General features: G+C 33.4%; 1 protein-coding gene across 2 annotated transcripts in view; it reads right to left on the reverse strand.

The window, feature by feature from the left end:
• LOC143199482 (uncharacterized) overlaps positions 1 to 25,508 on the reverse strand; it is a 270,931-nt gene that overhangs the window by 143,817 nt on the left and 101,606 nt on the right. For both annotated transcript variants that reach the window (XM_076409316.1, XM_076409315.1), the window contains exon 3: positions 4,240 to 4,466. In XM_076409316.1, coding sequence (XP_076265431.1) covers positions 4,240 to 4,466 — 227 coding nt within the window. The remainder of the gene's footprint in view (positions 1 to 4,239; positions 4,467 to 25,508) is intronic.

Below are 25,508 nucleotides of genomic sequence, written 5' to 3' on the forward strand. Positions count from 1 at the left end.
CTTCTAGATCTACGGACACATCATTCCAATATGCTTCTCTTTCTAGTATTAGTTTTGGTCTAACATCTATATATAATTTTTGGTATATCTCGACTCTAATTAGTTTTGCTTGTTTTCCATGGCTGTATATTATATCGAGCTGGTGGACGTACTTTAGTGGCACACTTGTCATTTGTTTCAGATATTTGCTTTTCAGATATTTTCTAAATTTTGGTTAGACTATAGTTAAATTAAGTTTAATGTGAAAACAAAATATTCTTTTTTCCGTTGTCATTTTTCACATCTTCTCTGTATTTTCCAATAACTACCTTGTCTGTATGTACCACCCACTCCTTCTACTTCACTCTCCCAGAATGTATAATTTTCCATTAGCTTGATCATTTACTAGAACAGCACAACTATCCTTCTCTAAAACAGTCCAAAGCTTTCTATTTTAAATATTCGCAACGTCTTGGCCTGTAATTGTATTATTATATTTTTCATCTCATTTTTATTTTTCATACCTTTGACTTATTTTTTATTTCATTTCATTTTATTATTTAGGCTACTCATGCCCATCTATCACACCTGCTCATCTATTATAAATTTGTAATTAACCATTTGTAATCTTTACTGATTTGTCCTTTAATTTTTACCTCGTTTTATTTCCTATTTTTTTCTGTTCATTAGACAAGTCGTAACCATTTGTAATCTTTACTGATTTGTCTTTTATTTTTACCTCGTTTTATTTCCTATTTTTTCTTGTTCATTAGACAAGTCATAATATATCTCTTAATTCTAATTTTATTTTTATTTTTATAAGTCCTTTATCACTGATATTTTTTAATTTTATTTAGCCAGCTCATTTCTTTCCTTTTAATAACACTTCTGTGCTCAATTTACGTTTCAAGAAGATATTTATATCTTACTATGTATCGTACTCCCTTATTGTTCCTTCCATATTTCCTTTAACTCTTGCTACACTTATGAAGAGAGGTAATAAATATTCAAACAGAGAAAGCGGAAATAGAATTACCATTTCATTTTATTATTTAGGCTACTCTTTCCCATCTATCACACCTGCTCATCTATTATAAATTTGTAATTAACCATTTGTAATCTTTACTGATTTGTCCTTTAATTTTTACCTCGTTTTATTTCCTAATTTTTTCTGTTCATTAGACCAGTCGTAACCATTTGTAATCTTTGCTGATTTGTCCGTTCATTTTTACCTCGTTTTATTTCCTATTTTTTGTTCATTAGACAAGTCATAATATATCTCTTAATTCTAATTTTATTTTTAGTTTTATAAGTCCTTTATCACTGATAGTTTTTAATTTTATTTGGCCAGCTCATTTCTTCCCTTTTAATAACACTTCTGTGCTCAATTTACGTTTCAAGAAGATATTTGTATCTTACTATGTATCGTACTCCCTTATTGTTCCTTCCATATTTCCTTTAACTCTTGCTACACTTATGAAGAGAGGTAATAAATATTCAAACAGAGAAAGCAGAAATAGAATTACTTAATACTATAGTACGTAAATATAGTATGAAAGTGTAGAAATCGAGAAAAACGGAAGCTAAAAGATGGAAATATGTGCAAGCATTCAGACAAACATAAGTTTAGAGTTCCATATAAATACTATAATCATAAATAGAACGGAAATATCAAGCAAAACTAAAATAAATGTGTACAAAGCAATTTACGTGCTGATCCCAACATTATATTGTCAAATAGATAAAAGTAAAATACAAACAGCAGATATGAAATAACTTAGAAGAGTGGCAGATGTAACACAGGCGGATAGGATGAGAATAATAAATGGAAATAATCAAGGACATCAATAAAAGAATCAGAGGAATAAGAGGAATACGTAGAAAGGAAGCAAGCTAGTGGGAATGCTTATGGAGGACGCAAGACAGGTAAACAGGACATGGAATATGTGACCTGCACTGATATACCATCTATGTATAACAGGAATTATTATACAGTCAGTGCATATAAACTGGACGTCATCGATCATCGCCCTTTTAAAATAATTACAAAGTAAAATATCGAGTAAAATAATAAAAAAACTCCCTTAATACGTTTTGTAATCCACGCGGATTATAAACCACGTCCTATAACAGCAGCATTAAAGTGATCCGATCTAGTTATCCATCGAGAAAGAAAAAGAATAAATAACACGAAACAAACGCGACCTCGTAAATATGAATTAAAGAAAATAAAACTGGATTAAGTTGCTGTGGGACCGTGGCTCCGGGAAAGAGAAGCGCGTTTTATAGAAGCACACAAAAGAACAGTAATAAAACAACCGGCAAGATAAAAGTAAAACGTCGTAAAAACACTTCGCTTAATAAGTTTTAAGTTTGGACGAGACACAAAATGCTGTTTGAAAGTTTCCATATCATATTTGCATTGGTGTTGTAAACAGGGATGTTGCGGTGGTGTTTTCCGAACACCCTGCTATGTTTTCCGTGGTTTCTTATTTAATTTCGGAAGTTTAGGAATACGTGCTTGATAGAGCTTGTAAAACTATATAAATGTATGTATAATTGAGGGCTTATACTACACTATTTATTTTCAATATTGCGTTTCGACGCAAAATTATTTTTATTAATATATTACTAGCAGCCAACACCTGTTTCGCACGGCTGTATTAACGAAGAAAATGAAACTGGGGATTATTTCTTCCGGAGAGAAAAGAAATAGCATCCAAGTTTTGCAGGCTCTCGAGCACACATAATACGAGTACTCATGTAAAAAACAACACAATTCAAGATATGTTCCCCAAACTTACAATTGTGATTTATTTTATCGACAAGGCGGACAGGAAACCGAACATTTTCTCGTTCAAAAGAAAAGAAAGACAGTTGGAATTGGTGGTAATCTGTAAGCCTGTATCAGTATCCTAAAGAACACAGATATTGATGCAAGTGGAAAACAAATAACATAATTCCCTTCAAGGGTGATACACTGATTATAGCGACCCTCCAACTTTTCGATACCATTTTTGTAGTACGATTTGCACTTTGCTTCAAAATAGGCCTCAGTTTCGGCGATCACATTCAATGAAAATTTCTTCCCAGTGAGTTTTTTTTTGAGATCTGAGAACAGGAAATAGTCCCTGGGTGGCAGATCTGGAGAATACGGTGGATGAGGAAACAATTCGAAGCCCAATTCATGGATTTTTGCCATCATTTTCAGTGACATGTGACACGGTGCATTGTCTGGGTGAACCAGTACTTTCTTTCTCTTCAAATGCGGCCGTTTTTCGGCGATCTCGTACATCAAACGGTCCAACAACCCTATGTTATAGTCGCTGTTGATAGTTCTTCCTTTTTCAGTGTAGTCAATGAAAATTATTCCATGCGCATACCAAAATACAGACGCCATAACCTTGCCAGCCGACTGGTGCGTTTTCCCACGCTTTGGAGCGGGTTCATCATGTGCAGTCCACTCAGATGACTGTCGATTGGACTTCGGAGTAAAATGGTGGGGCCCTGTTTCATCCATTGTCACATATCGAGACAAAAACTCGGCTTTATTACACTTGCTCATTTTTAAACATTGCTCCAAATCATCAACTCGTCGTTGTTTTTGGTCAAAAGTGAGCTCGCGCGGCACCCACTTTGTACAGAGCTTTGCCATGCCCAAATTTACGTGTATAACATGATGCACAGTGTGTGCTGTTTCATTCAGTTTCACTTTGCGGTCATTCAAAATCATTTTGTGGATTTTTTAAATGTTTTATTCGGTAACAACCTCTTTTGGGCGTCCACTGCGTTCACCGTCTTCGGTGCTTATTTCACCAAGTCTAAACTTAACATATAAATCCTTGATGGTTGACTTTCCTGGAGTAGTGTCCGTTTTGAGGGCTAACTAAAAAAAATATATGCATTTCTTTCTAGTAGCGCCATCTATGTGACAGGCCGGAGAATTTTCAATTGACCTGTTACGAATGAATTGATAAAAAGCTTCGGTCATATTTATATTAAAGTGATATGTTTATTATTTAAAAAATCGTTATATCTAATCACCTAATATTATGTATAATATTTATTAATTTCATATAGCAAGGATTCATTAATATATCATACTAATTTATATAAAAAATACATAACTAAGTTGGTATTGGAAATATTAGCTATTATGTTAACAACACCATTATGAAAGAAACTTGCAGGCTTTAAACTGATAAAATTGTTTTATACATGCGAGTCAGTACGCTAAATTGTACGGAAAATATACTTTACCTAAATAAACTTTGGGCCCGTAGTGGATTGGGCAAAGCGACCAACGTTGGATGAAGAGGAACTGCCTGCAGAACCTGCCACAACTCCGGGCTTCGTAGAGCCGTGGCCGAAACCGGATCAGCCAAAATGGTGAAGGTGTGCCAATGAGCTTGAAGTAACAAACCACGCAGAGCCTGTACGAACTCCCGGGCCGTTGGTGCAAGATGGACTTCCAGAGGACTATTTTCCTGTAAAATAAAACGCAAAGTCAGATAAGCAAAGTTTTCATAAGCTTCAAGGCTTATTAATGGTAATTGCTATTATGAACAATATAAACTAAATAATGCCTTAAAATATTCCATATATCTGTAAAGACGGTAAATTAATCAGCACAACTCAGTTTACCTTTTGCAATATTCAGATCATGTAGCAACTCGAACTCATTGTATAACTTGTAAGTAAACCTTTTCGTTCTGCACAATGGTCAGTACATTTCTATGTTATTACTTATATAACTTATATACACGTTATTTCCTTCACTTTTTAAGTCCTCATCCTTATCGGCCAGAATGATGATTGCAATTTTTATAAAGATCAGCACTTTAAAAACAATACAAAAGGAAGTTTCTACTAAAGATTATCTGAGTTTGGGCAGCAAATTCTCTTGAAATATACAGAATTAAACAATTCTAATTGCAGAGTTTTCATGTAAGTTCAAATTTGAATTCAAATTTTCACTGAACACAATATTGCGCGGAAATTCAGATTCTGTCATTGATTCTTGCCCTGGTTTGATCTGGACTCTTGAATGGACATTCGATGTCATATCAAAAACTAATGAGTTTGAAAAATATGCTTCTACTATGCATTGCACATTCCAAATAAGTTCTTTTCATATAGTAACAACGAATCACTGATAATCCTCAATAAAGTAATGGTTAATAATTCCCGACTTGATATGAGGCTCAAGCGAGAACCTTGAGGGAGTGTAATGGGGTCGGATGCAGCTCTAAGTGATTTGTTTTAGGCCAAAGTCTAAAATTTTGCTAATTGTCATGCCCGTTAATGTACAAATATGATTCCATATTATTCCAACTGGTGAAGTGCGCTTTTCCTTTTAAAAATTTTCATATTTTTGAAAAGTGCAATAAAAACTGGTTTTGGATGTTCTGATATGACCAAAATGTGTTCACAAAACCCTCTGAAATTTACATTTCATTCATCTTTCATCGATGATTTCAATGATAATGAACTAAGATATGTCCTGTCTTTGTAAAATACTCATCATTATTAACATCGACCCGAACTTTATATGACCTAAAGGTGCAGACCTTCCTTGCATGTGTGCAACAGAAAACAGAAAGATAAAAAAAAATTATTTCTGAAACTCACTATACACCATGAGATATTAAATATATTTAAACTGAATGTTTAAGTTAACTCCCAGGGTTTTCATTCATATTTAAATTGAAAGCGGACAAGAAATAATTATCCCAGTCACGCCAATGAACAAACAGGGAAAGACTTAATGTCTTCTTTTGTCTAAATTACTTACCCGTCAATAGACTTAGTACCGTATATTACCGGTATTGTAATATTAAAACTAATTTAAATAGTATTTCCAAACCAGATCATAATTTATAAAAAAGAGAGTTTGAAATATTATATAATATCATAATAGGTGCTTGCATGTATATTAATCGGTGCAATTAACTATTAAGCAAACTAACCTAACTAAAAATTCGGTGGATCTCACTTTTATTTACATAGAATAATAATTTTCCAATTAGTATTGTGGATTTATCCAATCCATTTAAATGCTAATCACGGATTTTCTACAATATAAAAGCGGTAGATTTGATATCATTCACAAAGAACGTCCAGAAGACTTATTGAACGAACACAGCTCAAACTTTCATAGACCGTTTTTCAGTTAATGAACATGTTTTCAAAGTTTAACAAACTATGGAAAATGACCAAAATATTATTTAAAAAAAAAATTAACCGACTTCAATAAATGATTAAGGGACTCACTGAAAATTAAAAAATAAACAAACTTAGATTTTTAACCCAAAAAATAAATTTTAAAATAAAATATGCACATAATAAAATATCAGAATAGATATTTACTAAATAAATTACTCAGTTATTTTATTTAATTATTACAATAGGTAGGAGGAAAAATAGAAATAAAGAAACAATGATTTAATATAAGGAGCGCTTTAGGCTCCGAGATCCGCTACCTAGCCTAGGTGATTGGACAAATGTTCTAACTAAGCAACAACAAAAGGCAATTGTAGCAAGCGGGAATCGAACCTGCGACCTCCGTTTGGGAGCTAATCGCTTTAACCATTACACCGTAGAAGTAGTTTCCAACAATGTTTCTACGAGGTCTTATATACTTAGTGCTTAAAAAATAAACTGAATGGTTTTTGCACTGAACGACTTCCAATTTTCCTTCACATCAGCAACGCAATAATATTATACAGAAATATCTGATTATTTTAGATAAAAAATATGTGAAAACTTTCTACGTCCCTTTGAAATTAGAGGGTTTCCCTCGATTTCCCTCCCTTCCCCAAAATAAATTATTTCGGCGAATATACATTAAAAAATATATATACAGCCGAACATAGAACCACCTCCTTTTCGAAGTCGATTATAATAGAAGAAAAATAGCTACCATATGAATTAACATTGTGGTTTCAACATTGTGGCGTCGTTACTGACAAAAAAGGAGAGTTTTCTATGTTATATTATGGTTGGCGGTGAAACAGTTCTACATTAATTGTCCTCAAGTCTTGATATGATGGGGTCACCAAGATTGTAGTTGTTACGTGATGTAAAAGCAATAGCCAGCCAGTAAGATATGCAGTCATAATCTTACACGAGAGGAGAAGTATTGTAAAGGATACACTGGTGCCGCTCAAATACTCATAAGATATAGTTTCTTCTGATTACCACTTATTCAGATCCATACAACATGACACACTATTTCAAAATACTGAAAAAGTGCGAAAGTAGATCAGCGTTTGCATAGCGGTCAAACTAACATAATCTTTTCGACATGGTAATGAAAAATGTAGCAAAAATGATGAAAAATATGGTTAAATATTATTAGAGTTCATACAAGAATATAATGTAAAGAACTAATTCTCTGTCACTGTGTTATTAGAACTGATAATCTTTTAATAATCTTCTAGTGAAAACCCGTACAACATTTACAATTAAACTAATTGATAAAGGCAAATAGGGAAGGTCCGCAAAAAATATTAATTAACACTATTATCTTGAACGAGTTAGAACACCAATCAATTTATTAACAATGATCGGATTTATCAATACCCATTAAATATCCCTCCCGCTGTAAAAAAAAACTCTACTGCTATTTCCGTTTTACATTCCCGCGATCGTACATCAGTAGCTGTCAGTTTGAATTATTGTTTAGTTTGTTTTTTTCTCGTTTTTCCCTGTTTCGTACGTTCGCTTAACGGGACGCCCGACATTACGAGGTAAATCAGACAAAAGTCACGGGTCCCGTACCACATGACATAATGAAGACGAATTTTTTAAGAATAGTAATTTCTTCCTTTTTCATCAACATTAATAATCCTGTCAATATTGATGTTTTTCTGAGAATGGCAGGTAAGAAATAACCAAGAAAATTGTGAGTTTCTCATTTTAAGAAATATCGTTAAACGATTTGTGTATTACACTGTTTTAAGCTACTGAAAACTAATACTGAATAAATTATATAATACTGATTAATTTTTTTAATTAATCCCTTAGAACTTCAACAATCTTTCATACAATATAACTATACTGACATGTAGAAGATCGCTTCAGTAAGTGATCTGCTGTACAAACTTATAATCTAAAACATATTCTAGAGACTATTATATCTCGCTCAATTTGTCAATTTATATATTAGTATCAATCAGTTCATATAAAAGTTTGCGTTTGAGCCTAGGCACCTCACTGCCATCGTATATTTAACTATTTGGCGCGTGCATTAGGATTCACTAACAGTCTTTTACAATACTTTGCATTAACACTTTGGATCACCCTCGTTATAGGCTCTAATGGGATATCGCGCTGAATTAGTTTATTGAAGCCGTAATATTGGACATTGATGATGACTTCCAACATTTTATTCCGGAACATCTGAAGGAGAGCTATGTTAGATTTACTAGTAGTACCCTACAGTTCAATACCATAGGTCCAAATGGGCCTAAATATTGATTTATACAACAAAATCTTGTTATCTAAGGATAATTGACGCCCTATCAGCCAATATGTATGGTTTAGTTTAAGACCAAGCTCTTTCCGTTTTGTCATTATATGTTTTTTCCATATTAAATGTAGATTAAAATACTCTAACAGATATTTAACATCCCCTACTTGCTGGAGTTACTGTGGCAGCAAGTTCTTCTACAAAGGGTGAATGTCACATGGGTAGATTTTAGCTAATTGGCTTTGATACGTCATATTTTCAACAACAATTCGTCTTTGTTAAGATGAAGTGACATGTTTCTTGTAGCTGATATTGGATCGTCGTGTTGTGAGCATATGTTGCAACAGTAGTGTTTCTTGAGGTCGGTAGGTCAGCTGTATACCATAGATATAGCAATGGACCAAGGACACTGCCTTCCGGAATCCTGAATATAGTGGATCTAGATCAGTGTATTCCTCATCCTGTGTAAAATAAAATGCCTGTCTGTGAGATGCGATTTAAGTAGTTGAATGACCGTGTGGGCAAAAGCCTTTTCACTGCAGTCCAGTGTGCCACACCTTATCGAAAGCTTGAGATATATCGAGAAATGCAGCGAATAAATATTTTTTATCATTTAAGTTTTTGTTATTTTGGTTGACTAGTCTGTGTATTTGTTCTGTTGTTTCGTGTTTATTAAGGGAAGCCAAATTGATGGTCTGGAATAATATTTCTCTCTTCTGTGATTATTTTGAATCCCTTAATGTATAGCTTTTGAAAAACTTTAGAGATTACAGGTAACAGGATTAGAGGACGATAAGAGACTTCTGATTTTCTCCCTGGTTTAAGAATCATAATAATTTGAGCCACTTTCCAAGTTCCACAAAAATAATTAAATCTTAATATGGCATTAAATATAAGCATTATTAACTTGATGCACTCTTCTGAGAGCTCTGTTAAGATTCTTCCTGTAAAAGTTAAAGCCAGAAGCTTTTTGGTAAATAGATAAAAATGGAGAAAGTATGATTACAATTTTAATTATGTATTTTATTATATTAAGTTATAAAAAGCTAAGTAAAATGCTAGTTAGATGGATTAGACCATTTGTAGTGAGAGTTTACCAGTCTGAGCATAAATTAAATTAACTACGATGACTCTGTCGAACGGTGACTGCTTTAATACGATTACGATAGTTACAAGTGGTAAGCTGTACCCTCAGCAACGGCGGCAGTAAAGCCTCTCCTCTCCTTCGCCCTAGTCCTGTGAGGTATTACTGCACATTCCGTCTGAAATCAAGTATTCCATCGTTCCTAAAGGTCTTCGTAGGTAAACGAAAAATGCGAATCATCGTCGATGCACAATATTACGTGTCCAATAAACTGATTCAGCACGATATCCCCATAGAACCCATAGCGAGTGTGATTCAGAGTGTTAGTGCGAAGTACACTGAAAGATTATTAGTGCATCCCAATGCACTCGTCAATCAGTTAAATGTGCGTGGTGATAGTGCGGTGCCTAGGCTCAAACGCAAACTACCATAACTGATTAATAGACACATAAAGTGAGATTTAATAATCTCTAGAATAGTTTTTGTAATAAGTTAGGATAGACTTTAAAATAAGTTAGAATAGTATCTAGAATAAAATTGAGATTATAAGTTGTACAGTAGATCACTTACTGAAGTGAACTTCTACATGTCAGGATGGTTATATTACATAACTGAATCATCCCATATAATAATACTTATTCCTCACGGGCAGATTGTTGATGTTTTAGGAGATTAATTTAAAAAAAAGTAAACGTATCGGTAAATTTTTATTTTTACAGATATATCTCGATTTTGTCTCTGTTCTTGCGATCGTAATACAACTTCCTTCGTACTCGTCTTTTAGTTTTAACGACGAAACTTACCTAGAGTCCATTTATTATAAATACTCGTCACGGAAGTTCTTAAAATACCTATTGCTATACAAACGCATATTGAATTAATCTTCTATAGCTCTAAAACAAATGATTTGAACATATGTCTCTTTTGAAATCAGCTTTATACCATTAAATGTGTTTTGCAGAGACTGATTCAAGTGGTAGTTGAATTTAATTACCCATACCGATTGATAAGTAACCAACTTAGAGAACAATCATCCCTGAAGGCATCCGTTCTTATCCAGGCTGGTTACTGATTTATTGATATGATTGGTTTAGACTCTCCCCAATGCATTAGCATTTATAGAAACCATCAACACGGATCAAGAATTATTAACGACATTAATGTTATTCCTAAACAATAGTCCAATGAACCGTTATAATGTTTACATTTAAAAAAACGATTAAATAGATCAACAACCAAACGTACACAATAAACAATAATAAACAAAAAAGGCATCCTAAAATAAGGCTATGTACAGGTTAGCATTAAACTTTAAAATACAGAGCAATATATTTGAGGGAAAGAAACAATTTGGTCATGTTTTGAGGCAACAGCACAACCCTCAATGAATCAGGTAAGTCATGTATTTTTCTAACATTTAATAAATTTCTGAATTTCGCCAAAATAGGGGAGACTCGGACACTTTGGTTCATAATTGGGACACAGAGGTCTCGCTGTCCAATTCATGAGGACGGAATGGGTGAATTGGCAGTGACCAATCAGTAGCCTGTTAATTTTACTTGAAAACATCTATTCCCTAAAGAGGTATCAGGTGAAAAGAAGTACTTTTTCCATTAAAATGGCCCATGCCAAAGATTGATTTCCTTTTCCAGCAAGTCCCACTCAAGTTGCACTATGTTATCTACCCTATCACCTATAAATGTGTAAAGATCCTTCAGCCTGGTTACTGGTGTTACTGGTATGATTTTCTATGTCGGATATTATACTCTTGTTTCTTGACAATCAGAAACAAACTTACCCTGGAACCATAGGAGAAGAGAAATAATACCCAGCAAAGTGATGTTTTTGTTTTGATATTTAGACTTTCAAACAAATCATCCTATAAAAAATGGTTTTCTCTCCAAATAGTATGAGGAATGTTAAAACATAATTCAAGCTGTAGATGTTTAGTAACGCTGTATAATTTAAATTTGAATTAGACTCTATTGAACTAAACATTAACTGAATAACTTGTCACAATTAACAACAAACCGTTCAAAAAATAGAATTAGAACAGCGTTAATTACGTAGATTATGAAGATAATCAAATAACCATCTTATCTATGTTTAGTTATTATTAGAATGGCACTCAGTAAGTTTAAAGTGTTCCATTTTAGCTACTCTATGAGCTCGAACCTTGAACTGTAGCTATCGAAACTAGGTATAACATAGTTATTAGTCAAGGGCAGGCTATATAGTGCATACACTTCGTAGTATATCAAATTATGGCTGGAGAAACTAAATTTAAACTGCATCCAAACGTTTGACATTGAATAATGCATTAACAAAATGGATGTAACTTGATTATACACAGTCGTTTGTTCAAAGCTACATGTGTCTCCTTAGAACGTATATATATATATATATATATATATATATATATATATATATTGGTGGTATCAATTATTTAATATTTTAAGAATAATATCATGAATATTAACTATGATCCAGATTATTAAACTCGATAATTTTGACAATGGTATGTCACTCGTGATCTACTATTATTATGTTATTATACGAGTGTGGTTCAAATATGATCGAGACAAATACTCTGACAGGTTTATTTGCTATTGAAAAAATGTGCAAACATTTACAGTTTTTTTAGGTATTTCCCCTCACTAGTTACGCATTTTGTCCATCTTTCCGGCAGTTTTTTAATGTCGGTATCGAAGAATTCCTTGGGCAACTCGGACAGCCATGTGCGTACAAGCTCCTCTATCTCATCGTCGGTGTTGAAACTTTGACCTCCGACGGCTTCTTTCAGTAGTCTAAACATGTGGTAGTCACAGGGTAATAAATCCGGACTGTAGGGGGGGGTGTTCCAGTATCTCCCACCCTAATTCCTATATTCTACCGAGCGTGGGACGCGTGGTATGACGGCGCACGTTATCCCGGAGAAGAATCGCACTTCGTGCTGGAATGTTCCTCCGTTTCGAGCGATAAACGTGTTTCACGTGTGTTTTCAGAGGGTTAGAGTAGTATGTAGCTCTCCCTTTTCCAGGCTGAAACGACCTCATCCGTCGCTACAGTCATAACTTTTGCCCCCATACAACAGTACCCAGTTGTGTGTTAACTCAGGTTCGCGAATCAATAGAATCGCCGGGCCCTCGTACCCAATAACGGCTGACCGATCAGCGGGTGCCATATCCCCAAATTTAATGCAGTAGCAGTAGTGATCCACAGGGGTCAACTGTGAGGCGGTTTCGGTTTAGTGTATTGGTAAGCCCAGAGGCAGTCCCACATAACCCAGTCCAACTTGTCACTCCAAGGCAAGTCTCCGCGACCAGGTACGCGTCATGCATTCCACCGCCTGGTTTTTAGGCCAGAACAAAAAAAAACGTAGTATGTAGCTTTAGTGGTACGTTGGGTGGGCAGGAAATCGACGTACAGCACGCCTCGCCGGTCCCAGAACACCGTACATGGAACCTTACCCGAGGACCTGGCTGTCTTCGCTTTGACTGGTGCCCTTTCCTCCTTCATTCCCTCCACTCTTTAGACGAGATCTTGCTTTCGGAAGTATAATAGTGTACCCACATCTAGCCTGTAGTGAAGATTCGTGTTAAAGAACCGTCCCTTTCCGCCTTGTATCGCGTCAACCAGCGGCCACAAACTTTCAACCGCGTAAATTTTTGATCGAAGTTCAAAAGTTCAGAAACCCATCGCGCCGTTATTTTGCGATATTGAAGCTGTTCGTGGATGATAAACTCTACACTACTAATACTGATGCCGAGTTCAGCAGAAATGTCTCGAACATTCATCCTACGGTCCTCCAAAATGAGTTGTTCTACGTGGCGAATGTGGTCTGGTGTGATACTGGTTCGCGGTCGACGATAATGCGGCTCATTCTCGACGGTTTCGCGACCATCCTTGAATACTTTGGCCCATTTAAATACGTCAGCCTACTCAGGCACTCACTACCGAACTAACTTCGCAAACGCAGAAAAGTTTCCGTCTTTTTAACGCCTTCCCAAACTAAAAAAACGAATGACAATACGTTGCGCTATGGCGATCGGTACTTGACGTTCACTCATAGTCGTAGCACGCGCGACGAAAACTATGCCGCACTGTTCGTAAGGGACCCAGCTATCACATACTCAAGCCACGACCTTCAAAACATACATGCGCGCCATCTACAACGTTTATCTCCATCATTTGAACCACCCTCGTACCTAACAATTGTCATGCTTTTGTTTTTATTTTAATTTTTGAACCTACTAAAATGGACGGTTGAAACTTGTATTTATGACAATCTTAATTCTTCCCACAGAAGCTTACGGAGAAAGAGCGCTATTCTATTTTTTGGGTAGCTTTCAAAAGTGTCAACTTTCACAGACGCTTCGTCATTTACCCAAAATCTCTTTCGCTGGGACATTCTTTTTTGGTATGCTACTACAACAGCTAATAGCTAATAGGATTGATATCTAGACTATTATATAATAGACGGGTCAATTACATTTGCGTTGGGAAAAGATTACATTTGTTGCTGATTACTGTATTTCAATTAACAGTAATAATTGACTATTTATTTGTACTTATTGCTAACTTGATATTCATTTTGCCTCATTGTTGACAAACCAATCCAATCTTTACTTTTCAATTAAAAATACTAATGCCTTGTATTAGTAGAAACATTCATATATAGTAGAGGTCGATAATCATGGTTACCAGAACAAAAACTAAGAAACTAAGAAAGTCATAAAAATTGATGCGACTTATATGAAATGTTTTTGGGATTGATTTTATTCAGTTCAATATTTTTATTAAATAGTAGTTAATTTTAGACAAGTATTCATAAAGACTATCCAAAAATAATTGACCATTAATAAAAAGCAAAATAATAGAAGATATTTCCTAATAACGCCTGTAATTCTAGTCTATTCAAAATTATTCTCTACATATGTCATCTAAATTCTTATTCTTAGTTCAGTTTGACTTTGACATACAACAAAATTCTAATCTAAATGAAATAATTGAACAAAAATGTTATCAAATATAATTTATTTTAAAATTATCATATTTAGAACATCTAAAAACTACAGTTAACATACAACCACAATAGTTTATAGGTTAGATATAAAGCCTCTTATCACTATTGCTTTCAAGAATTTTGCATGCGTCTGACAAAAAGGATTCGGAAAACGTAAAATCCATTTTAAACTCGGAGTGTATTTTTCCTTCTCATTTTACTAATAAGCATTACTCCAGTTAGAAATAGATATAATAAAGTCTGATGCGTCCGAGCATGTAAGCAAATCGGTCTATGATATTCGATTTGTGCTGGTACTATCAACACTGTTGTCAAATGTGTGCAAGTTCATCCCTTCATACACTGTTAGGAAACACAGAATTTAGTTAGTGTAAATATAACCCATGAATACGGCCAATAAAATTTTAAAACATTCTCTATCGTAATATAAATTTAAGAAAGATTTATTCTTTCAATGTATTTAAATATGGATAACAAAAATGATGAAAAAAGGTAATGGTTACAGTAATGGTTTATTAGGTTTTGTTAGTCATAATATTATTTAATATTCATTGCAGATATATTACTGTTCATAGTTGAAACAGTTTGTGTTTTACATAGTATAATGTTTTTAGAAAAAACCGTGAAAAAAGATACACTGTAGAAAGCAGCAATATCTACAGTAACACATTCGCTTTGGATAAACTCAGACTGAAAGAAAAAGAAATTGACAGATTTTGCCATCCCTAACAAGTGTTCGTTAAATTATAAATAAATAATGTATTAATTAACTTGTGCAGTAACTCTGATAGTGAAAGAGATTGAATGAATTTCTTGTTGTTGTAGGCGTATGCACCACAACGGAGTGATAGGGGTAAAAACAAATAAAGATGAGTATATTATTAATATAGGATAACTGTAGAAAATAATATTGTACGGCGTGAAATATTTATGTGCATAGATATTTGTGTAATTGTTTAAAATATTCATGAGCATTATGTTAGAATTTATGAGAAGATAATTAACACTAACTGTTTTGCAGATATGGCAAATGCATTGGAGAGAATACAGTGATTAGTAGTACAGAAGAAACTCAGCAGAAGTTCAGATATATCAAAATAACTTAGTAAGGAAACACAGGAATAAAGGAAACAATAACTAAACGTAAAATCGTAAATATGCTCTCTAATGAAAGTAAAATACGTTACCTGAATATATGATTGTTAATTAGATTGTTTAAACCTCCATGGGATACCGTTAACTCAAAAACGTGCCTAGAACTTTACATCATGGTGTGGAAATCAAGTTCAATATATACATGTAAAAAAACTCTAAACTATAAACTATTGCGGTTGTTTAATTAATTGTAGTTTAAATTCTTAAGAATATATGCATTAGAAGTACTACAATGTTAAAATATATTATATTTGATAATGTTATGTTGGCTGTTTTATTGGAAGGACTATATGTTATGTCACGCAACCTCATCCGCCACTAGCTACGAAGGCTGTGTATTGGAAGGAAAGAGGCATTTGTGTTTCAGTTAAAATTGAATGATTTGATGTTTGACACATCTAGACATAGGGATTTGGTATATGTTAGAATTTATTTTAACCCATAGTATCATTTTTAGCGCTGTTTAACAAGCCGTCGCTTCTTTACTTAAACTAAAATAGTATTTAAGTAAATTAAAAGTTTTTGTTTTTTAAACCGTTAATTTGGGCGTATGGACGAATATATCAAGAAGAAGAAAAACATTTGCTTTAAAATATAATCATCATTTAACCATTTATAGATCCAGAATTTGTATATATTCCTCAGTTGTACATCAAACTAGATCGTAATTAACAGGCAAATTTTCGGTATTTAGGGAACCAGCACAAAGAACCAGTTAAAACTAATTTAACCGAAGATATTTAGGATATTATGAAGAAAATTGCTGTGGTATTGAAACAGCCATATGAAAACTATAGTTTAACAAAACCGAGACTAAATTTTGTCGCGATAGAAACTTACCTAGCATTCCTTTAAATTAGCAAAATCTTGATATATAACCTGTCTTATATTTCTTTTCTGAACCATTGTGATTCACCAGACTGTGTCAACGATGGAATAATTTGAAACATGCTTGCAGAGTATTCCGGAACAATAAAAACAAATGACTTATTGTTTTTTTTTAAAGTTATTAAGTTATATCAATTATCTTACTGTAACGCAATTTTTTTCCTTTTACAAAAAGTTCAGAAATTTGAAATGACATATTAAAATATTACATAATAAGTTTCTATTAATTTAGCAGAAAATGAGTTATATATTAAATGGATATCCATAGCGTAAATTATTGTTCGATACTGTAGCGTAATTTTTATCATCGTATTCAATCCAGAGCTAGCACAAATTATATAGATCGGGGCAAACGTCCCGCTACCAATTTGACACCAGTGACAATATTTATTGAAAATAATCATTATATTATTGCCACTCAGCAGAAATTGCGTCAATGGTAGCGGGACTTTTTTAAACAAAAATAAACTTTTTGCTTTTGATTTATGAAATGTGTTTTATTAGAATTTATTTTATTTTAATCGCAAAAAGACAAATAATTGGTTTATATTCATATAAAAAACACTATCACGCCTATATAAATATTAAACAGGTATAATATCCACGATACGCGATCATATTTTACGCTATAAAATATTATTGGCCTATAAGTTTATTTAATGGGTTTCAATTTGTCCCCACTGTAATGGTAAACAATTTATTTGAAATTTTATCGAAACTTTACGCTGGATTCGAACAGAAATCCTCAATATATTTAATATTTCTGAAAGATGACTATCGCTAAAAAAATGTGACTTGTGAATCGTCAAAAAAAGAACATATATTAAAACTTTTCGAGTAATTTATCAATAAATTCATTATTTTTACTGGATTATTGTCTTTCGATGGTAAATCGTTTTCGGCATTAGTTAATTCTGTCGTATTTTAACATAAATTGGCAACACTCAAAGGAACCTAAAAAATTAATGCCTTTTAACAATTTTCGTTTTTTTTTTACTCGAGACTTTGTTCGCCGTCATTTTTCTTTTCTGGGGACAGCGTTGACGTTAATCTATATGCTCCACAGATTGATATGCAGATGTGATTTTTCACGATGTTTTCTATACAAGCTGTCAGAAGATGTGTCCTGTGTGATACATGATACACTAAAGAAAGTTAATTTTAGCGAATATAAAAAATCACAATATATATATATATATATATTAAAAATATTTTTATACAAAACATTCGTATTTATCAACCTATGACATATTTTTAAAAAATAAAAAGGTTTAAAAAACAGAAACTTGTATTTCATTTTATAATACCTTTTTTCGCTATATTTTGGGGTCTCCTTTTTACCAATTAGGGTTTATCTGGACTGAACTTAGGCTCCAAACCACAGTCCTCGGCATTAACCCTACTGACCAGCGAGCGACTAACTTAGAGGGCATCGAATCCCAGAAGACATTCGGTCTTACTAAGCCTGGTTACTGGCCTGATTGGGTTAATTTTCCTTGTCGAATTTCACACTCTTGTCTTTTGGACAATCATAAATATACATTTAGGACCATTCTCTAGCAGGATTCGAACTCGCGATTATCGCAACAGTCAGTATCGTCCTGTCACAAAATCCACTGCGGAAAACCTAGCCGGCACTTTAAGATACTATTTTATTTTATGGCAAGTTTCAAGCAGTTTCTACTATCATATTGAGAGCCGTGTCTGTTTTTTATATCATCAATCAGTGTATACACCCGAAACAGAGCGAAAATCAATTAGAGCTAAAATAATCAATCAGTTTTAACAAAAACACAACATCTGGTTCCTTCGAATATACTTGCAGTAGACTATGTTAGTTTACAGCAACTACAGTCCTCTTTTTCCCCACCTTGCCCCAACTGCACTTAACTATAGCAAGTAATGAATATCTGCCGAATGCTTGTGATTCATAGAGTACGGCCACCAAAGGCGTAATAAGTACTTTAGTTGTTTAGGTGTAAGCTATTGGAATTTGGAGATTCCAACATTTGGGAAAGCGTTTCAAACCATTCTATAAAAACAGTGAAATTCAGAAGACTATCAAAAATAAACTCACTCGGTCGAAGGTACAGGCGATATTCCCAAATTATCTAACTACAACTATAAGCTGTATGTACATGCCTTTGGTCGTTCCTTCATAGCGCGGCGAATACGGCACTAGATAGTTTAAGAAATCACATTAGAATAGGATTAAACCGGCAGTACCGTTTATGTACTCTATTCAAGTCGCCACTTTTAAAATACTGTTAAAACCACTGTTAAAATAAAACAATTTTACAGTAGACTAAAAGATTTATGTTCATAAAACCTACAAATTTCATAACACATACATTGTTTACTAGATGGCTCGGTGATCTTCGTATCACTTACAAACCTCCCCACATGCTCACTACCAGGTGTTTCGTTAGGTTTAATGACGATATTATGACTGTCAGATAGCATACGATCCAACGCTAACAAATGGACCAAAAGCCCTGCTACTATTTTGAATGCGCTCGTCTTGGTTATGTGATGTTTTGCTCTGTTTCGCTTTAACTATTTTGTTGTGTAGACGTCCAAATTTTATTATGTATAAATATACGCCACAAGAACGAACAGAAATAGCGACAACATTTATTGAAAATAATCGTTCCACTATTGTCACTCAGCGAAAATTGCGTTGGTATGACAGCAGACAGGCCTCCTTCTGGAAGACAATGGAAGTCTCATTACGCTGAAAATGTGACTCTGGTGTGCGATAGTGTCACAGAGCCTCCAGAAACATAAATTCGGAGACGTGGTTTCCAGTTACACATTTATGCACACAGTTTAAGGCGAATTTTGACATATACTGTATACGCTAATACTTCATATAATGTATATAAATACATTACAACCAGAACGTTTAGAATCAAAGAAGAAGAAGCTTACTCTACAATAAAAGAAACTAAAGCAGGTGTACCACAAGGAAGTGTACTGGGACCAATGCTTTATCTACCCTACACTTGTGATATACCACAAATGGAAAATATTACGATGGCTACATCTGCTGATGATACTGCGATTTTAGCTGTCGGAGGCAATAGTGAAGAAAACTCACGAAAGTTGCAACAGGCAAGTGACAATGTAAATAATTGGACACAAACTTGGAAAATAAGAATTAATGAAAGTAAATCTGTGCATGTGCAGTTCACCTATAAACGGACCGTACAAGCACCACTAACATTAAATAACACTATCATTCCATATAGCAACAACGCTAAATATCTCGGAATGAATCTCGATGCAAAACTTCGCTGGAAGGAACATATAAAGAAGAAAAGCAAAGAACTGGAATTGAAATACAAGATAATGTACTGGCTAATTGAAAGAATATCACAATTATCAGTGATATTATATAAGCAAATGCTGAAACCTATATGGATATAGTTCAATTATGGGGATGTTCTGCAATGAGTGACATAAATAAAATACAAATTTTTCAGAGCAAAATCCTGAGAGGTATTGTGGGTGCACCCAAATACTATAGGACTGTCAGTCAAGAAATTAAGAGAATTGCAAGGGGCATGAGGAAGGACTCCATTCTCATACGAATATTGAAATATTGCAAATTTTGGATACCACCAGAACAGGACACAAACTCAAAAGAATCAAACCATCTGATCTTGTGTAGTGTTGTGTAGCGAGGTGCATATATTAAAAAATTCAACAGTGACATGTATAAACATCATTTCACCAGAGGCTGAGTTAGGGCCAATGGGTCCTCCTAGTTATATACCTAGATTTAAGTTATCATAAAGACAAATTGGAGGTTAGACGGAAACGACTAGTAACAACGTATTAATTAAATAAAAAAAACTTTTACAAAGTGTCCTTTACCATACACAATCACTACTAAAATTTGTACTAATTTTTTTGAGGAACTACATTTATTTCCAATTTAATTAGTCCGCAGAATGTAACGTCAGAGGTTAGTCACGTGATGCATATGAAATCCTCAACCAACAGAATGCTCTCCTAATAAAATATTTTCTTTAAAAGCCTGTAATTTCCTATGAAAAGCAGCGAAGACTACAAAACAATTCTTGAATTATACGTATTAAGTTAATAGTTTATAAACTACTCTATGATAGAGCCTAAAATATTTAATTGGGAAGTATTTCGTTTTATTGGAATTTACTTATTTTGGAATTCAACATTTTTAGTCACAAAATAAATTTCTAAACGGATCCATAAATATTTCACAACAATTTTTCACACAGGAAAAATCCTTCGTGACAGTGAAACTATTGATAACAGTGACAATAACGCTTCCTGTGGGAAAACAAAATAGATGGTTCTATTATTTTCCTCTAAATTATTTAAAATATTTAGGACTTCCACAAATATTCAAAAACTAAAATTAGCCAAATCGGTCCAGCTGTTTTCCAGTTTTTGCGATAACATATCTACTACCATAACGGTCTACCATAAAAAACACATTTTTTTGCCAAAATTCGTTTTTTTTATTCAACATAATTCCCTTCAAGTGTGATACACTGATTATAGCGACCCTCCAACTTGTCGATACCATTTTTGTAGTACGATTTGTCCTTTGCTTCAAAATAGGCCCCAGTTTCGGCGACCACCTCTTCATTCGACGAAAATTTCGTCCCAGCGAGCTTTCTTTTGAGATATGAGAACAGAAAATAATCGCTACGGGCCAGATCTGGAGAATACGGTGGATGATGATGCAATTGGAAGTCTAATTCATGGACTATTACGGTCGTCTTTACTGATTTGTGACACGGTGTATTGTCTTGATGAAGCAGTACTTTCTTTTTCTTCAAATGCGGCCGTTTTTCGGCGATATCGTCCTCCAAACGGTCCAATAACAATATATAATAATCGCTGTTGATTGTACTTCCTTTGTCAAGGTAGTTAATGAAAATTATTCCATACGCATTCTAATATACAGACGCCAAAACATTGCCAGCCGACTGTTGCGCTTTCCCACGCTTTGGAGCTTGTTCATCGAATGCTGTCCACTCTTCTGACTTCGGAGTGAATGGAAGCCATGTTTCATCCATTGTCACATATCGATGCAAAAACTCGGGTTTATTACGCTTGATCATCTTCAAACACTGCTCCGAATCATCAACTCGTTGTTGCTTTTGGTCAAATGTGATCTCACGCGGTACCCACTTTGTACAGAGCTTTCTTATACTCAAATATTCGTAGATGATATGATGTACACGTTTAGTTGATATCTTAGTGCCTGCTATTTTATTTAATTTCAATTTACGGTCATTCAAAATCATGTTTTCTTCACTGCGTTCATAGTCTTCGGTGCTCATTTCACCACGTCTAAACTTAGTATAACTATCCTTGATGGTTGATTTTCCTAGGTAAGTTTCCGGAAATTCGGCATCAAGCCAAGTTTTTCTTCAACTGTATTTTTTCCTTTCAAAAAGCAATAATTTATCAACACGCGAAATTCCTTTTTATCCCTTTTTTTGCAATAACAAAAGTTGCTTCACTCAAAATGCTATCATTACTCAACGATATGCTCACGCAAAATTCACAAACTAATAATCCGACAGCTGTCAAACAAAAAAACTAAAAAAAGGACTAACTAAAAAACGTATGGATTTAATTCTAGTAGCGCTATCTATGTGTCAGGCCGAATACTTTTCAATTGACCTGTTAATTCTTATATAGTGTAGTGTATCTAACAAGAAATTGGAGGGAATTAATTGAAACACAATATGTGATCATTTTGTCCGTGCATTCTTAAAAATCAATCATGGACCAGATGTTAACTCAACCAAGCAATTAATTACCTCGCATTAAAACAACAAAAATAAAGAGAAAGGGTCCGAACAGTAAAACTGGTGAGCTTACCAGACAGACTCATTTACTGAATTATGTCACTTGACACCATACTAATCAAGACAGCGCCGACCTCTTTCGAACCAAAAGGTCCATTTCTGCGAGAGCCAAAATAAAAATTCATGAAACACGCGGGCTCGTTATCGGAAAGAGGGTTCGATAAGGGATGAGCCGCGCAACGAAATAATTCCATTGTTATCCTTCTGAGGAAAGGTCGATCATCTCGTACGTCATTTTGTTTATTTTGTTTTTGGCGTGGCCGTCCACGCATCCACAAAAGACGGAGACAGAAGCGGGATAAATTGGCAGGCATTTACGAAGGTACAGGAATGTTTTATTTCGTCCTTGTCGGTGTTGGTTTCGGTAAAGTTTCGTTTCTGTTTTAGTACCTTATATTTCCAATTGCTTTAATAACATATATAAAGAATGTTCGAAATAACACGCGATTTATTAAAGTTCAATATAATTCCAGTTTTTTCAATTTTATTATGAATTTCTAATATATATATATATATATATATATATATATATATATATATATATATATATATATATATATATTAAGTTGTTATCTATAAATTTTTGTATTTATATTTCTATGTTAATTAATATTATAACCCCTACAAGAAGATATTATAATATTAGGTGTATGACTTCATCTGTAGACGTACTTTTGATGTTATATTTTACATAATAGATAGAGATATTCCTTAAAATCACAGAAGAGTAACGGCTAATTTATGGAAAGCGTAAAGCGACCACCAATGAATACTATTCAGAGCTTGTGCAAAGATTTTATATTCATTTGAAGCAAAAATGACTACCTTTGGTGAAGAATCAAGTTTTCTACAAGTGTGTATATTATATATTAATTAAACCACGAACTTCTACCCCATCTAGCATGGTGTACAAGTTTAAGCTCTGCGACTATATCCTGTTTCGAAGCCTCAGTGGCTGAGTGGTATGAGTTTTGAGTCGAATGAAGACCTCTAAAACAAAAGTCTATTTTGGGGGTCTTGAAAAAAATTATTTTTTATGAATTGTACAGTCCAGTTTGGCTAAGGAACCTTTCCAATACAACTTTATTTAAGAAGTAGTTAACAAGTCTATGGTAATTTTATAATATTATGTTACAATACAAAAATATTGTAATCCCAACAAAAACGATATTTTGAAGAAAATGTATACTATTAGTTGTATGATTTAATTTTTAGACTTTTTGTTTAAATTTAACTTTATATTTAAATGTCTAAAATGATAGTGATTAATTTAGATAGACTTCGCTTTTATTGGGTCGGATATTTTTAATAATTTTCATTTATTATTGGCATAAAATTTAGCTACTAAGCTGCGCCACATATTACATGTAATTCTATCAAAATGCTGGCTTTATCCAAATCCTGTTACTCAATCAATAACAGTGTGTAATCGGTATATTGATGTAAATTATAGGACAGATATATCAAGTGTTTGGTTAAAGCAAGAAAGGTTACTGTATTTTCATATTTCATAGATCGCTGATGTTATTTTCCTTTATCTATGTACTTATCAACATTCTAGTTTATCAAACCAAACGAGACCCTGTGCCTTGATCATGATCTTCTACCTTTTAGTACTGTTTATTACCTGTTGTCCTTCCAACAAGTCAGCTTTAAAAAGCGAGTACGACATCTTCCTGTATTGTTGAGATAATACTGCATTTCTTTAGTAACCTATCAATATACTCTACTGTTCCTTGATGAAAAGGAATTGTTAGGGAACCTTATTGATCTTATATTTTTTCATATCCCCTTTCGTCCCATTCTTAAGAGATCAACTGGAAGCTGAAACCCATACTAGATAGCCTTCACATATCCTACACCCTACACTAACACAAATCAGTAACAACATCTCAAGCATACAACTCTTATTGGGTATGAAAAAAAAGCATTAGTTAAAATCAATATAAAACAGACTAAGAGCCTAGAAATAAAATATACCATTCTAAATAAAATTTGTTAACTTGAAATATTCCTAAAATTCCAACGTATAGATATGGACCTTATCTCTGAAATGGATAATATAATACAATATTTCTCTAGAATAACAAGGTAGAAAACATGTTACTCATACATCTAGATAACAGGAGAAAGTAAATCACTGTGAAGAACTACATCTACCTAGCTAATCGTACCTATATAATAAAATCAATGAAATAAAAATTAAATAGGCCAAAAAACTAAAATTAAATAAACCACCAAAGAAGTCTAAAAATCTAACCCTATTCAACTAATTGGAAGAAACATGTATTGTACTAAACATTTCAAATGAGTTCTAAATTCATAAACTTCAATAGAACTTATAGATAATGATCTAGTCTAACAATAATATACAACTAAAAGCGACGCACTAAGACAAATAGTTCAGAAAATGATTTCCCATATATGAGTTTAATAGTTTAGTATATAAATTCCCATTTGATAGGTAAACCTATTTTCCTGATTTACCAGATTACTTTAGAAGAGACTCATGGAACTAGAAGAATAATTATAATAATGGCTAAATAAATTAATAGAATTTCCAATCATTCAGCCATGATTTTACGCTGAAGTAACAATATAATAAAAAGGACAAATAGAGCCATTCGTACGAACCAAAACTGCGGATTAGACCTGTTAATCCTCGGTTAGTTAGCTAATTTCTCGGATTGACCTAAAGTACAACATAAACATGAATATCAAGTCTGTTTTTACCACGGCCTGATGATGCCAGATAGAGTGCCAAATATTGTTTTAATGAACGCCGTTAAGCTTTAGAATAAGACAGATTATGTATTTCTTATTCATATATATATATATATATATATATATATATATATATATATATATATATATATATATATATATATATATATATATTAACCAAAGAAAGTTTTATATTATACATAAACAATATGGTGATATTTACCAATTTCTATTCATCACAAAACGAGGAGACCCTTTTATAACTTTGAGTGTTTTAACCCTATAAAAATTTGTACACGACTGTAATTT

The sequence above is a fragment of the Rhynchophorus ferrugineus genome, unplaced genomic scaffold (assembly GCF_030347505.1).
Source record: "Rhynchophorus ferrugineus isolate W39M unplaced genomic scaffold, kcgeb_rfMv2 rfM7, whole genome shotgun sequence".
Classification (NCBI taxonomy): domain Eukaryota; kingdom Metazoa; phylum Arthropoda; class Insecta; order Coleoptera; family Curculionidae; genus Rhynchophorus; species Rhynchophorus ferrugineus.